Source organism: Stigmatopora nigra, chromosome 10 (assembly GCF_051989575.1).
Source record: "Stigmatopora nigra isolate UIUO_SnigA chromosome 10, RoL_Snig_1.1, whole genome shotgun sequence".
In the NCBI taxonomy this organism is placed as follows: Eukaryota; Metazoa; Chordata; class Actinopteri; order Syngnathiformes; family Syngnathidae; genus Stigmatopora; species Stigmatopora nigra.
In genome coordinates, this window is record NC_135517.1 from 8,339,028 (window position 1) to 8,352,997 (window position 13,970).

At 37.3% G+C, this 13,970-nt stretch overlaps 1 protein-coding gene and 1 long non-coding RNA gene across 2 annotated transcripts; both read right to left on the reverse strand.

The window, feature by feature from the left end:
- Positions 1-203: 203 nt before the first annotated feature.
- On the reverse strand, positions 204-10,360 carry LOC144203697 (uncharacterized). The gene is made up of 3 exons (XR_013327750.1): positions 9,997-10,360; positions 7,928-8,000; positions 204-300 (listed from the first exon to the last, which is right to left on the reverse strand). It is a non-coding gene; the product is annotated as an uncharacterized LOC144203697 (long non-coding RNA).
- Positions 10,361-10,700: 340 nt separating this feature from the next.
- Positions 10,701-12,829, reverse strand: LOC144203339 (potassium channel subfamily K member 3-like). Its single transcript, XM_077726735.1, has 3 exons — positions 12,325-12,829; positions 11,342-11,623; positions 10,701-11,092 (listed from the first exon to the last, which is right to left on the reverse strand). Exons 1-3 carry the CDS (start codon positions 12,653-12,655, stop codon positions 10,767-10,769), a joined length of 939 nt encoding a protein of 312 aa, XP_077582861.1. The 5' UTR covers positions 12,656-12,829; the 3' UTR covers positions 10,701-10,766.
- Positions 12,830-13,970: the final 1,141 nt, after the last annotated feature.

A 13,970-nucleotide genomic window follows, 5' to 3' on the forward strand; every position in this document is an offset into this window, starting at 1 on the left:
GGCTCTACACCAAACATAGTGATTGAAAAACTGGTAATTTATCATGTGAAAATATTAAAAACCAGGATTTTCTTACTTGTTTTAACATTGGTTAAAACATTGTTGTTTTGTTTCCAAAGTCATTGTTAATTTACCATTTGTCAAGTGGGCAAAGCAGTCATCAGTGAAATATTTTAAACAAAACAATAGAATAGGCTACTTACCGGCTGGTCCACATCCTTCTATGTTCTCAGTCCACTCGGTTCACCACTTGGTCAGATGGGGGAAAAAAGCTTATTTCAGCAGAGTTGGAGCAATTTCCTACACAAAATGAAATCAGATATATCAATGGAATTTCTTGGGGAAAAAAATCTAAAATGTTGAGTGTAAACATTATAGAAATTTAAGTGACAGTCAACCAAAGACATTAAAATTAAGAAAATCAATGCATTATTTTTTTATTGCAATGTGGCGAACTAAGTGAGGTTCGGCATTTAATATAACTTAAAACAGACATCTAGAAGTGTTATCTTTAAATGTATCATCGCGGTTTTAGTCAGATGCTCCCTTTAATGTTGCAGCAGAAGTCCCAGAAGACACATTTAGAAATATTGTCTCAATAGGCGCTCTTGTGTTTACACATTACATGCTTTTTCATAACTTCATTTGCACACAAGTAGATAAGGAGGCACAGAGAAACTGAAATAGAAAAACATTTCAGCCAAGACAAAGAGCTGCATTAATTAAAATGCAGTATGCATAATTAAAGTGGGCATAACCTCACTTTAACTGCAGCTATGAGTAATGCAAATAGTTCAAAAATAAACCCTGGAGCTCTTTGCCACTCAGACACTATGTTATCTTGAACTGAGGCTTTAATTTGTGCTTTGGAAAATTTAAAAGATGTTCCACCAACGGGGTGTTAAAATTGCTTGGTTTCACAGTGAATTGATTCAGGAGTGTGTATGTGTGTGTGGGTGTGTAATTGTGTGTGGGTGTGAGTGTGTGTGAGAGGAGGGGAGATGGTGGGGAGGCATCTGTGAGTAGCTGGACTCTTTCTTCCGGCTCAGGGTTAAACAGAGTTCCATGAGGTATAGCAATCGGTCTTTGGAGGAAAAGTATTCCTCTACTTTTGGCCCACCAAATCCAAAAGTTGATTAAAAATTATTTCGGCTCTTTTGCAGGGGATGCATTGTTTTTATCAACTAATTCATCAAGAATGAATACTAGCTTTCACAGCTCAGTCATAGTTGTTTTTGCTTTGCACAGAAAAAAAGACCATTTTAGCCAATAATGTTAAGTGGCAACATACATTATGCTAGCAGAGAATTTTGTTTTGTTTGGATCCATTTTGCATTTTAGAGGTCATTGCAGAATTTGTGAACATTGTGAGTTCCAAATTCTTGGATGTTAAACCTAATTTTTGTGGTTTCTTCCACCACACATGTTTTCTTATTCTCAAAATGAGTATCCTTCTGTATAATCTGGTGGTGCTGCTGACCAAGGGAATAAATTTACGTCTACGATAATTAAAATGGTATGGTGACGGGTGCATGCTGTGGAATACAACTTCCACAAATATTTAATATTCTAACTCCTATTAATATTTGTTAAAAGAAATGTTCCCACAGTTACTGGAGACAGCAATTAATCAAATAATCTTCCAAGCTTCAAATTTTAAACAACTTTTTGACTGTTTTCGGTCTTTGAAGTAGTGCATGAGAACAAAACATTTTAGCAGGAAGTCCAGTTTCATTTGGTATTTTCAAAGGATCTACTCAATGAATATCTTGTCAGTGTATCACAATTTTTGGCTGATTCTCAAAAAAGCAGTGGATGATGTTGCTGAGTACTCATTTTTTCTGACCCAGCACCCTCACAGTATGAAGACAAGACAAAGCTTAAACAAAAAAGATTACTGTTCATTCTATAAACTCAGTTCCTTCTCATAATTGTTCAGATTGTTTGAGCACTAGTCATGCATCTTCATCCATTCAACCATACTGAGCCACTTTATCATTAGACATCTGCGGAATGAGTTAGGGAAGGTGGGGGGTTCAATTCGCTGTACTAAATTGCATTTGCTGATCGTACACATGCTTGCTTGACTCGATGTTGACGTATATTATTTTCCATGCTGTTCCCCGACCATGTTGGGTGAAACAGTGTCTTGTGAAATGAGAAACAGTGTGACATTCCTTATGAAATAGTTCAGATTGGCATCATTCATCACCAGGTACTGCTGCAGTAGCATTTTCATGACTGCCAGTCACAGTGGGGTTATTGTTCCCTCTGCAATGGGCAACATTAATTGCAAGACCCTTACATTACAGGCAAGAAATGACAAGCTATTTACAAAGCGAAAGATTCCATAAGTGTTACAAAAAATATATATGAATGAATGATGTAACACTGTGTGGGCAAAAAACTGACAAACACATTTTGGCTGTTTGCAGGTATCTTGTTTTTGTTTAGTTATTTTTCAAGATGAAAGTGGAATATAGACAAATAACCGTTTTAGAAGCTGCCGTCATCTGTTTTGCTGTTGCTTTTTCATCTTGGTGCTTACATTGCACTTCTTTCTAAGTGTGTTTGTGTGTGTTACATAGGAAATTGTCAGCAGTTCTTTTGAGGCTGACGGTGGACCTTTCGCTTTTGGGAAGCATTGTGAACAAATATCAGAGACAAGTTGTGCTAAGCATCCTTATGTGAAATTTCAAACATTTTTAAATGAGGAATACAAAACTAGGGAAGCTGTACCTATGTATATGAATTAATAAGTGAAGTGAGCTATGGTCAACCTTGGTACAAAGTTTTTAGTTTTTGTCATTGTCCTCCTCTGTTTGAACACTATAAAATTACATGCATTATTATTCCTATTTGCCAGTTGATTATAATTGACTGGAGTAAATGTATAGATTTTTCTTGTTTAGTCTGGAGGATGAAAATAAACACAGACAAATAATATTCATTTCCATGGAATTTGTCATTTGAGAACAGTGTAGTGTAAATTTCACTCTCAATTCAGTGTATCTTTTAATCTGAGAACATCAAGTTGTATCTGTTCAAGAGACTCCATCTGACAGCTGGACCAACAAATTACTACTCTTCACATTTCTGAAATCAAAGGACAATTACCCGAGAAATGTGTCTGCTTGTCGTCTGATTGCAAAAACAAAAACCAAAAACTAATTATTTTAATGACTGTCAACATTCCGTCACACCATCAGAGCCACATGTGGGAAATAATTGGCGCGGTATCTTTCAGTAGCAGACACCATCAAATGCGTCACAATTACAAGAGGTGAAACTATCGAACAACCCTGTGAACTAAAAACATCTAACTTTATAGTGAAACAAGATTCAAAGTACATTGAAAGAATGTACTCTTCACACAATTCAGTTGTTTGAGTGGGAGTGACACCAGGTGCTCACAAGCTATTCCTTTTTATCATCTTGAAATCTGGAGCCTGGCGCAAAGTAAAAGCTCTAATCAGATGACTTTCTATTGGGAACTAAAGAATCAGACCTTGGAAAGATTTATTTCATCAACAATAAGAAGAAGTGAACCTGAATACGAATACAAAAGATATTTTGCATTTAAGCAGGAATAAGATGTATTTATTGGCATACGTCGCCAAATGAATAGTGGAGAAAAATGGATTAGATGGACAGATAACAAGCAATTTCCCATGTGTATTCATTTGTGTTCTATTTACTAACTTTCACTCTAGAATAAGAGTGTTTAGGTGAGATGTGGGGTCATGTGAAGCACCACAGGAACACGCGATTTCAGTTTGACACCAGGAGGAGAACCCAGGCTTCCCAGTTCTTTGTTTAATCAGCTCTCCAAGGGATACAGAACCCCACAGAGCCAAGTCTGCTTAAGGCAAAAATAAAAAAAACAAAAAAAACATTCTAAAGGCATAACACGTGCACGTGCAACACACACAGACAGGCGCACACGCACAGAACATCAACCTGATGTTTGAAAAAAATAATTACCTTTTTGCTTCTGATTCAAACCAGAGCCACATTTTCATGACTGTTGTTCTGCGTCTTTTTTTTTTTTTAATGGTCACATTGGCTAAAGTGAAATATTTTCAAATGAGTATGATTTCCTGGGCATGCCAACTTGCAATTGATGGGAGATAACGATGCCATCATTTAATTTCTTGTTTTGCTGGCAATATTGAGATCATCTATATGCACACTGTAAACTATAACATATGGGGTCAATGTAATATTACTGTTAAAAGCACCTTAGCCATAAAATGCTTACACATTCTGTGAATGGTAATAATAACCACTCATATTTTCTATTTTGTTCTTTTGACCAGTTTTCCAGCTACTTGCACCCATCACAGGGACAAAGAAAGCTTTTCTAAGTGTGTACGAGCAATGTCCAGTCAGTGTCTTAGGCACCAGTTATGTATTACTTCTCGAACTGTTTATCAATAAACAAATGAATTATCTAGACAACACTCAAAATGGTGTTTTACAATTGCAGTAAAGAGCTATCATGCTGTCACCCAGTTTCATCAAAAGAAATCGTTGCTAGATCAATATTTCACCAAACGTTACATGATTTTAAGTTGTTAAATTGTATGTTTAAGTGTGTGTGTACGTATGTTTTCTCAGCTGCCTCCCTTCCCCACCACAAACTTTTTTGCCATGCAGTTGCCCTTCCACCTCAATGGAAATGGTCTTACTTATTTTAATGGCTTAATAAATGATTTACTTTTGTCTTTTTTGCATATTTCATACTAAATTTGTATAATTTTTAAAGGTTTAAGGGTGCAGTATTAGGAACCTTGGAACAGCTCGGGGCATTTACATGTAAAATGGCAAATAATAGATTATTTGGGGTTTATAATGTAAGTTGTTACATTTTTAACTATGAGCATTCATTTGAGACTAGGTTAAGACCAGTTTCAAGCAGTTTCAATACAATCTGAATGTAATTACCCCAAATGAAAGGCGTTCTAATTGCACCAAAATTGCACAATTTTGGTTCTTGTGCACCTTGTGAGTAGTGAGCGCATACGCCAATGGGAAATAACAGAGTGGGCAGGATGAAGAGGATGTTCACACCATTGGCATACCAAGCAGATGCTGATCAGCATAAGCTTTCGGTTTCCTGCGTAGACCTTTGATGATGAATGCCAGGCACCGCTCTACTGATGGAAACGTCTGCTTCCTGCTCAGCAGACCAGCAAAGGCACTCAATTGAATATAAAAATCCTTATATTAAAAAATGATAAATAAATATTTCAGGTGTTTACTGACAAAAAAAGTGTTGCAGCAAACATGAAGGTGATTGTTCAATAAGGAATCTTTTTTTTTTCCGACGACATGTTCTTACTTTCATTGTCTAGCCACACCAATCCAATCGAGTGGCAGTCAATAGAAAATAAAAATCAGGGTTGAAATTGAGGGCTTTAAAATGACCCATGAATTATTAATTGTGCTTTTCTTCAATAGGGTCATGGTTGAGGTGAAGCCAGTCCTCGCGGTGTGTAGATGAAAAGCAGTTTTGCTCATCAATTGAAAAACTCCCTGCAATGTCAAATGAGCGCAGAGATGCAGTTTTTGTCCATGAAGATATAGTATTTGGGTGTCATTAGTTACGTATATGTGTAGCGTAACAAAATTTCAGAGCGTGTGTGTAAATATAAACATATATATATATATAGACACATACTGTATTATGTCAGGGATTTATGCATAATATACTTCTCACGTGTAGTATTGTATGTATTATAAAACGACTAAAGATGTGCTTTTGATTTTCATCAAATATTTTGCTGTTGCCACGTACTTAGAGCTTTGAGCAGAACAAAGTGGTACATGATACAATGACAATGACTCGATCCTTAAAGCTGACAGGGTCTTAAAAGTTAGAAATGGAATAAAACTGAAGCATAGAGTAGTGAATTATTTAGTACGGGTGCTGGAGCAAAGATCTGACGACTTGCTCATTTTAGAAGATTAACAGTTGTGCCAAATCACTTGGTTGTCAATCTTCACAGTTCTGAGCCAAGAGGACTATGAATAAATTGGCTTTCAATTTTCCACCGGGAGCTAGTTGTCCCTTTTTTTTCCCCTCTGGACAGTACGTCTGAAAGATCTTTTTTTTTCCAAGGGTGTATTTCTTATTCAAGAGAATTGATGTCTCTGTGTTTTTTGTTTTGCACCGTGGCCTTATCTCAGTCATTCGTTTTCAAAGAAAACAGTCGGAAACGGTAGTCCCACCGGGGAGAGTCATACACCCTCATCTCATCGTGACATAGTTCTTTATAGTGCCTCATACTCAACTTTAACATCTTTCGCAGTTTGCTCATGTGAACCGTTAATTTAATGCTTCCTTCTTTTTTCCCTCCCTACGTCCCACTTTACTCCTTACTGTCACACTTTTTACTGCCTGCCGTTTACCAGAGGAGCCCACACAGCCAATGAAGACACCTTCAGTCATTAATCTGCCACTGGCTACAGCCTTGCCTTACAGCCACAGATATATGAGCAGGGAGAATAGGGAGTGCAACCTATTGCACCTTTCTTTCGGACTTCCCTTGCTCCAATTCAATGCTACTCCTTGAACTCAAGGCTCTGTGCAAAGGCTTTATCTTGTCTCTTGTTGGTGAAATCATTGCAAGAAGCAAAAAGCAGTACATTCATCAAAGCATTCAACAATGACGCCATTTTCAAAATGGCGACAAGAGGGCAGACTTAACTCTTTCCATGGCACTCATCACCTAGAATTGACAGCACGAGACATCCAATCCATTCGGACTGGGAATGGGTTAGTGAAACATGGATGAATACCAAGACTATTTTTCAGTTTTCTCGGTTTTATTTTTGATTCTTTTTAACTTTACTTAATTTGAGTGTTGTTTGTGGTGCGCTTATTTTAACGGACTTGTCCAAGCCAACAATTTTACGGCAGGCCGAAACTCAATCATGCATAGGTCAATGATTTGTCAGCAGACAAACAAACAAATGGACCCTCATAGACTATTTAAAGTTCAATTAACTATTCGTAATCAATCATTTTCCGTAAAGAGAAAAAAAATACACAACCACAGAGTGAACATATGTATGAGTGCTGATCCCTCCATAAAAATAAGATATTTTTCCTTTTTATCAGTTTCTATTATTATTTTGAGCATCAGGCCTTCCAGTTATTAAAATAATTAATGCCTGGGCAGATAAGACCGAAATTTAAAAGAGCATGTTCAACAAATGCAGAGAAAATTCAAAATCCACTGGACATGCGAAACAAACTGTTCAGATCAACAGACAACCAAGTGCAGAATAAGACCACAAAAAACAACCTTTTTCATTACTACTTTGTCAAAGGTAACAGTGAGGTGCCCCTCTTCCAGATGAATAACCTGACAGACAGACCCATTCACACACATTTTCACACCAAATTTTCTGTCTTCAGTGAACATTGCATACATGTTTTTTTTTGACTGTGTGAAGAGGCTCGAGAGAGGGCCTCTATTATTCATTAAAGCTGAGAACCGGGTGATAGTCTAAACCAGTAGACATTTCCAAACCATAAAAAAACTGTACATTTATCCCAAACAACTATCGGGATGAAAGAGTTTCTCCCAGATGACATGGAGCAAAGTCAGAGTATACCTCCTGCACTGGTCAAGCCAACGCAAGAATTGCAATATAAGGACGTGTTATCATTGTTTTACTCATAACTGCTTGTACATACTCAGGTGATATAGGAATTAAAACTCCATTGCCTTGAATTGTCTCAATGCCAATAAAAGACAAGTTGAACACCAGTTCAATAAATGTGTTAAACTCTGGATGAAAGTGGATTTATTCCGTCTCGCACAAAACAAGAGAAGACCGGAGAACAAACAGTCTTTTTAAATGTTTTCCAGGAAGCAAATTGGCTGCGAATTAAATGTAATGAGCAATTACCTACCCAAGCAACTTCTCCACCGGCCTGTTTTCTCCACTCTGCTTAGTGAATCCTGATTTGATCCCGTTTGACCAACCTGAATAAAAAGAATGAAAAGGCTTAGAAGGAAAGACAAGGTTTAGTAGAAATTACCATATTGTGAAAAACTGTGTATATTTCCATATGACATAAATTGAACCTTTTAGCATATGGACACAGTCCACTCATGTTGTTGGTGGTGTATACAATTTGATTTTGAGATATTCTAGCGTAATACATGCATTAATTGCAGACTTATTGTTCCTGAAGGTCTGGAATGAGGCAGTAGAGGGCATGCAAACTTTGCAAATCACAGCCACGTGGCACTCAACTGTGCTTTATTTAAAAATATATATAAAACACAACTTTTTGCTGGGATCCACTTCATCGAACCCTTGGGATTCTTTTGATTCTTGAATTGTGAACATCACCAATCAAAATGACAATCTAAAAGTCACTCTGTATACATAACTCTAATACATTCCTTAAAATAAAATAAAAATAAAGTTGTGGTTTGATTTTCAAAAGAGAAAAATATGCATTTACGTCCCTTCTATTCCAACTCTCCCTAAGCATTTTCCTGCCAGGTCAGAGATAGTTACCCTTTTTGAAAGTATGTGTTGCCCTCTGTTTGAACTGACTGCTTGGTTCTAATTGAATCTTGCATTCCCGGCTGTGAGGCTGCACATGAAAGACCGTTCAGCACTGGACAGTAATGACTAAATGTGTTCACAAAGAGAAATATCTAACTATCTAATCAATTATTCACTCACCCACTCTGCCGTGAATGATGGTGTTCCATGAAAAATTAAATAGGTTATACGTGTTGCTGGAATGATTGAATTTTATGGTGCAAATTGTTTAAAGCAGCAAGATCTAAAAAAAGATGTAAGATTTTGTTTGTTTAAAAAGAAATCACTCACATCCCCATTGCTGCTGCACTGTATCGTATATTTAGAAGATTGTTTTTGTTATATAATAACTATCACAAGGTTTTTGTGATAGTTTTTTGTGAAGTTTGCATGACTTATGGTTGGTTTAGCTACCTTTCCCCTCAAAAACATGAATTTTATCATGATTGAAGGCTTAAAAAATGTCTTTTTTCTTTCTTTCATTCATTTGAATCCAACATTGACTGGTGACACTCAGGAACGCTCTAAAAAACATTTAATGGATCAGTTGATGAGGCTACTTTATTACTTCAGCAAGAAAAAAAATAATAATATACTACGTACTGCCGCCACTTGCAGATTATGACACACATTCGAAGCAAGGAACATTGTCTTTATTTTTATAATATATTTCACTTGGCGGATTATTATTTTGTGACTCAGACTGAGCAGCTTGTACTCACTTATCAAGTACTGCTGGTTCTTGGTCACAGCTTGCCGTTTTTAGGACTTTTGTCAAAGTGAAGGTTCGAAATGAGAAAGAATGGCACAATCAAAAAAATTAAGGCTTCATGCTGAGGTTTGGAGGTAAAATCTCAGTTCTAGCCATCAGGTGTTGAATTCATACATTGTCCCATTGATTGTAGTCATTTTTATCCAGGCAGTTTTAATCACAAAAGGTTTTACATGGAAAAATGGTTTAACATACAGCATGTAGATTTCTATGATAGATTGTTAACATCCCTTTTTTCCAAGATGAATCTTGGCATTCTTTGCAAAGCATTTGATGAAAGTGATCAAACAGTTTTGCACTAACACATGGGAAATGTTTGTTACTTCTGTTGATTGATTGTTATTAACATTTTATGATGAAATAATTTCATTTCAGTATATCTCACAAGGAGTGAAAATCAATCCCTTCTAAGTTTCCACAATCCACCAGTTAAATAAAATGGACCAGTAAATGGCAAAACACATACAAACTACCATCATCACTTCAAAATATTACAATCTGACAGGCTGGTTAACGCCCAATATTGTTGTATTCATGTTTTTGATGCAGCATTTAATGTGATAAGATAAAACACAGTATTAACAATTATTAATGCAGTTTATATCCCCATAGATTAGAATTTACCTTTAAAGAGAAAAGACTTCACAGACCTGTGATCAGTTTTCTTGTCAGGATCCACAAAAAGGAGTGATGAGATGCTGTTTTCACGCATTCTATTGCATGATTTTGTTTAGGTTTTTTGTCTGTAAATGTAATTTACAGCAGAAAAGCCCTTCCCACGCTGTGATCAAGTGGAGAGATATGTTCTGCTTGCTGGAAAGAACTTTTCAGTGTTTTACAGGTGCAATTTTTGCAGCATCTAATGAAAGAAGTCATCCACTGCTCCTAGAGTTTGACCCTTTTTTTAAATCAATTTTTAGTCGTTCATAACTTAACATCTGAGGAAGAAAAAGCTTTTTTTCTGGTCATCGGGATCTTTAGTTTGACGTTCTGACTGCTAACAACAACACGCTAGTTAACGCTGAAATCAAGCGGCCTAAGCAGCAGCTGTCCAATTTCTCTTGTTTTCCCCATGTGCGAGATGAAGTTAAGAAACAGCGCCCCCACATGTCAATTTGAGAGAACAACACTGCATACAGGTCGACATTCTTATTTAAGTGTTCAGAAATAGCGTCATTTTGATACATGATGCATCATACTAAATAATAATAGTAAAATTCAAAAGAAAATACACGGAGAGAACACTATTTGCCAAACATTTAAGTGGTGAATTTTATTTATTTTCATATTTTATTCAGGATTTTTGGCATCATCCACAATGTCAGAGTGGCAAAGCTTACATGGAACAATGCTGTTCTCTAGTGGTTAAAAAGGTTTTGCAACTAAAATGTAAAGTAAAAATGATAATAATAATAATGTTTCATAAAGACTTTCTCCTGAGCTGATTCCTGTTGTGTACCCTGCTGTGGTTCTGTGATGAAATGCAGTTGGATCTGCAGGAGGCTTGCTCCATCCTGTAAGAAACAGAGTTATAAACTATAGGGTTGCTGTGGCCGCCCCCTTGCTCACAGTAGGCCTGAAAATGACTGCTGTTAAAGTCCAAGCCACAACAGAGGCAGCAGAGCATCATCTGGAAGGGTTTGCTTTCAGATTTCCAAGAGTTGTTTCCATGCGCAGACAAAGCGTGTCGGCGGACTTTGCCGGGGGGATGCAGGAGGTGTGTGCAGCTGCTTCCCACTTGCATGGGTAGCCTGAGGTCGGATTGTCTGCTCAAGCCGTCTTCTTCAATTCCTATCTGGGGGTTCTCAGTGCTTTCTGTGAGGAACCTCAGAACCACCAAGTTAAGAAAAGCACCAATAACTGTCAGCCCAATTAAAATGTACAAGTAGCTAAATGCCACATACGGAGGCCGCTTTTGTAGAGCATCCTTTTTCTGAAGGGCCACAAAATCTCCCAAACCAATGGTAGTGAGTGTGATGAAGCAGTAGTAGTAGGCATTTAAGAATGTCCAGTCTTCAAAGTGAGCAAAGGCCGCCGCTCCGATGCACAAAGTGCAGATGCAGGCCAGTAAACCCACCAGGACCGTGTTGCCCATGGATACTTCTGTGTCCTGGAAGCCCAGGCTCTGCTTGGCTCTGCGGAGAAGAAAGCGGACAAAAATGTTGATCCTCTCGCCGAGGTTTTGGAACATGACAAGCGTTAAGGGAATGCCTAAGACGGCATAAATCATGCAGAAGGCTTTGCCACCGTCGGTACGTGGAGCAGCATGACCGTAGCCTGCAAAATAGAAAGACATTGATGACTTATTTTGGTAACAGCATTGTTAAAAAAGATGTTTATCCCAACATTTTCTAACAACTTTATAAAGGAAAATCCCTGCCAAAAATGCTCACAAAAATACTAGATGTTTCTGAGTTATTGATCTTCTGCTTTCTAGTTAATGCACATTTCTGCTCTGGTTCTCATAGGTTGCTGCTGTCAGATGGAAAACATTGTTACCCATCTTATTTGTAATTGAATAATATACTTGTATTTAGTAATGGTTTAAAATCAACTGTTTATTAGTTCTTTAATTCTTGAATAGTTTTCAAGAAGTTTTTTAGGTCACTCCATGTAAAAAAAAAGTCTAATATATTATACTTTGCAATTGAAATATATTGTCTAATTAATAATCCCAAGGTTATTTCAATGTTACCATTTAGACATGAATATTTACACTGTACCTACAATCTTAACTGCATACAATGTAAAAATAACAATAATAATAAAACATGAAATTAGAGGAACAAAACATATTTCACTGTTTCATTGAGATTTCTATTAAATCTTGAAAAATAAGTCAAATTGGTTGACTTGAAATTCAGAGAAGAATCCACTCCACTGTTTTAAAGTACATTTCCACTTAAAAAAAAAATAAAAATAAAATAAAGAATACATTTTCTAGGCTCTTTTAATGTAGTATGTCACTCAGTACTCACCAATGGTGGTGATGACAGTGATGGCAAAGTAAAAGGCGCCGGCTAAATTCCACTGTGTTCCTGCTCGGTGGACTTCTGACTGCAGGACCACTCTCTTAATCTCTAGCAAATCATCCTCAACCAAGTCATACTTCTTCTTCAGCTCATCCAGCCTCTCGTCCAGCATATTTTTCCTGACGACTTCACTTGCTGACTCGAGTGCCTCGAAGACAGTCGCTCCCATGAGCAGATAGAGCATCATGGAGAGGATGAGTGGGATGATCTTAACATTCGTCTTCATTGTAGACTCAAACATGTTCAGTGAGTCTTCAGTGAAGTGACCTTCCGCCATCCGCTAATCACATTATACTTTGAATTGTATTGCATGTTGTGTGTAAACCTGTACCGATATTGACATCTCTGTCAGTGTTGCTGCCTGAACTGTACCGTTCCTCCTGCACTTGAACTTTGGACTCATGTTTCAACCTATATTGCCTTTTAGGCAGTTAAGTTTCATAGTGTATGTTAAGTTGTTTAACATGTCATATACTCCTCACTCTCTATATAATACATGCTCGTCATATAAAGTGATTTTGCAAAGTGCTCAGAAAATGCTACTCTCTAAGTAATCTATGGAAACCTTTTTTCAAGCACACTTGGTCGCAGCAGAGTGGCCTACCAAACCCTCCTCGTTAAAAGAGAGAGAGGGAAAGAGATGGTGCGTGTTATTATTTGTGGACACCCTCTTAAGATTGCAGTGGTTTTCAACTAATTGGGTTCACAGCCTGCTGGACAGCTCCATACTGAGATTTATTCTGTCTTCACAAACTACTTCTGTATGCAAGTTTAAGATGCTTTAATGTAGTTTGAAGTGGAATTCAAATGACTCGCTAATGACCTGATTAAGAGCATTCATTCATTCCTTCATCTTCCATACCGCCCATCCTCGAAAGAGTAAAGGGGGTTACTGGAGCCTAACCCAAGTGTTTTTAGACGAAAGGCAGTCTACACCCTAGACTGGTCGCCAGTCAGTCGCAGGGCACACAGAGAGAAAAACGCTCACTCACTCTCACAATCACACTTCCACCGAGTGGGAATCGAACACAAACTGCTCGCATCAAAGTCAGACAGAAGAACCACTGCACTGTCGGGAGGCCCTGATTAAGAGCATTTGTGGTAACGCATGACATGGAAATTTGTGGGTTTTGATGATCAAAACTTCTGGTGTTCTCATATATTACTGTGTATATAGATATATATTCATTATTGGTTCTGTAGGACAGCTCATGTGTTTATCTTCCACAGGAAGACATTAAGAGCAGGATGTCCACAAGCTCGAGTCAAGACCCTCATCTATCCAATTGGTGGGAAAATAAGGCACTGCAAACATATAAGATAAGACTAGGTAATTACGGTGTATATAAAGACTGTCATTATTCACACAAAGTGGTTATTTGTTGTCAACAAAATTGAAGTTTGTTCGAGCGAAAATGAATAGTGGTGATACTTAAATTATGTATCTTGGTGTTTTATTTGCTTTAACATTTGCAGAAGGTCACAACCATATTTTATATCCAAGTTGAGATTTGGAAGAAAAAATGCTACTTTTCACTCAATCATTGGATTTTGTCAAATGTGAGGCATCTTGGGATCAATTTCAACTACAA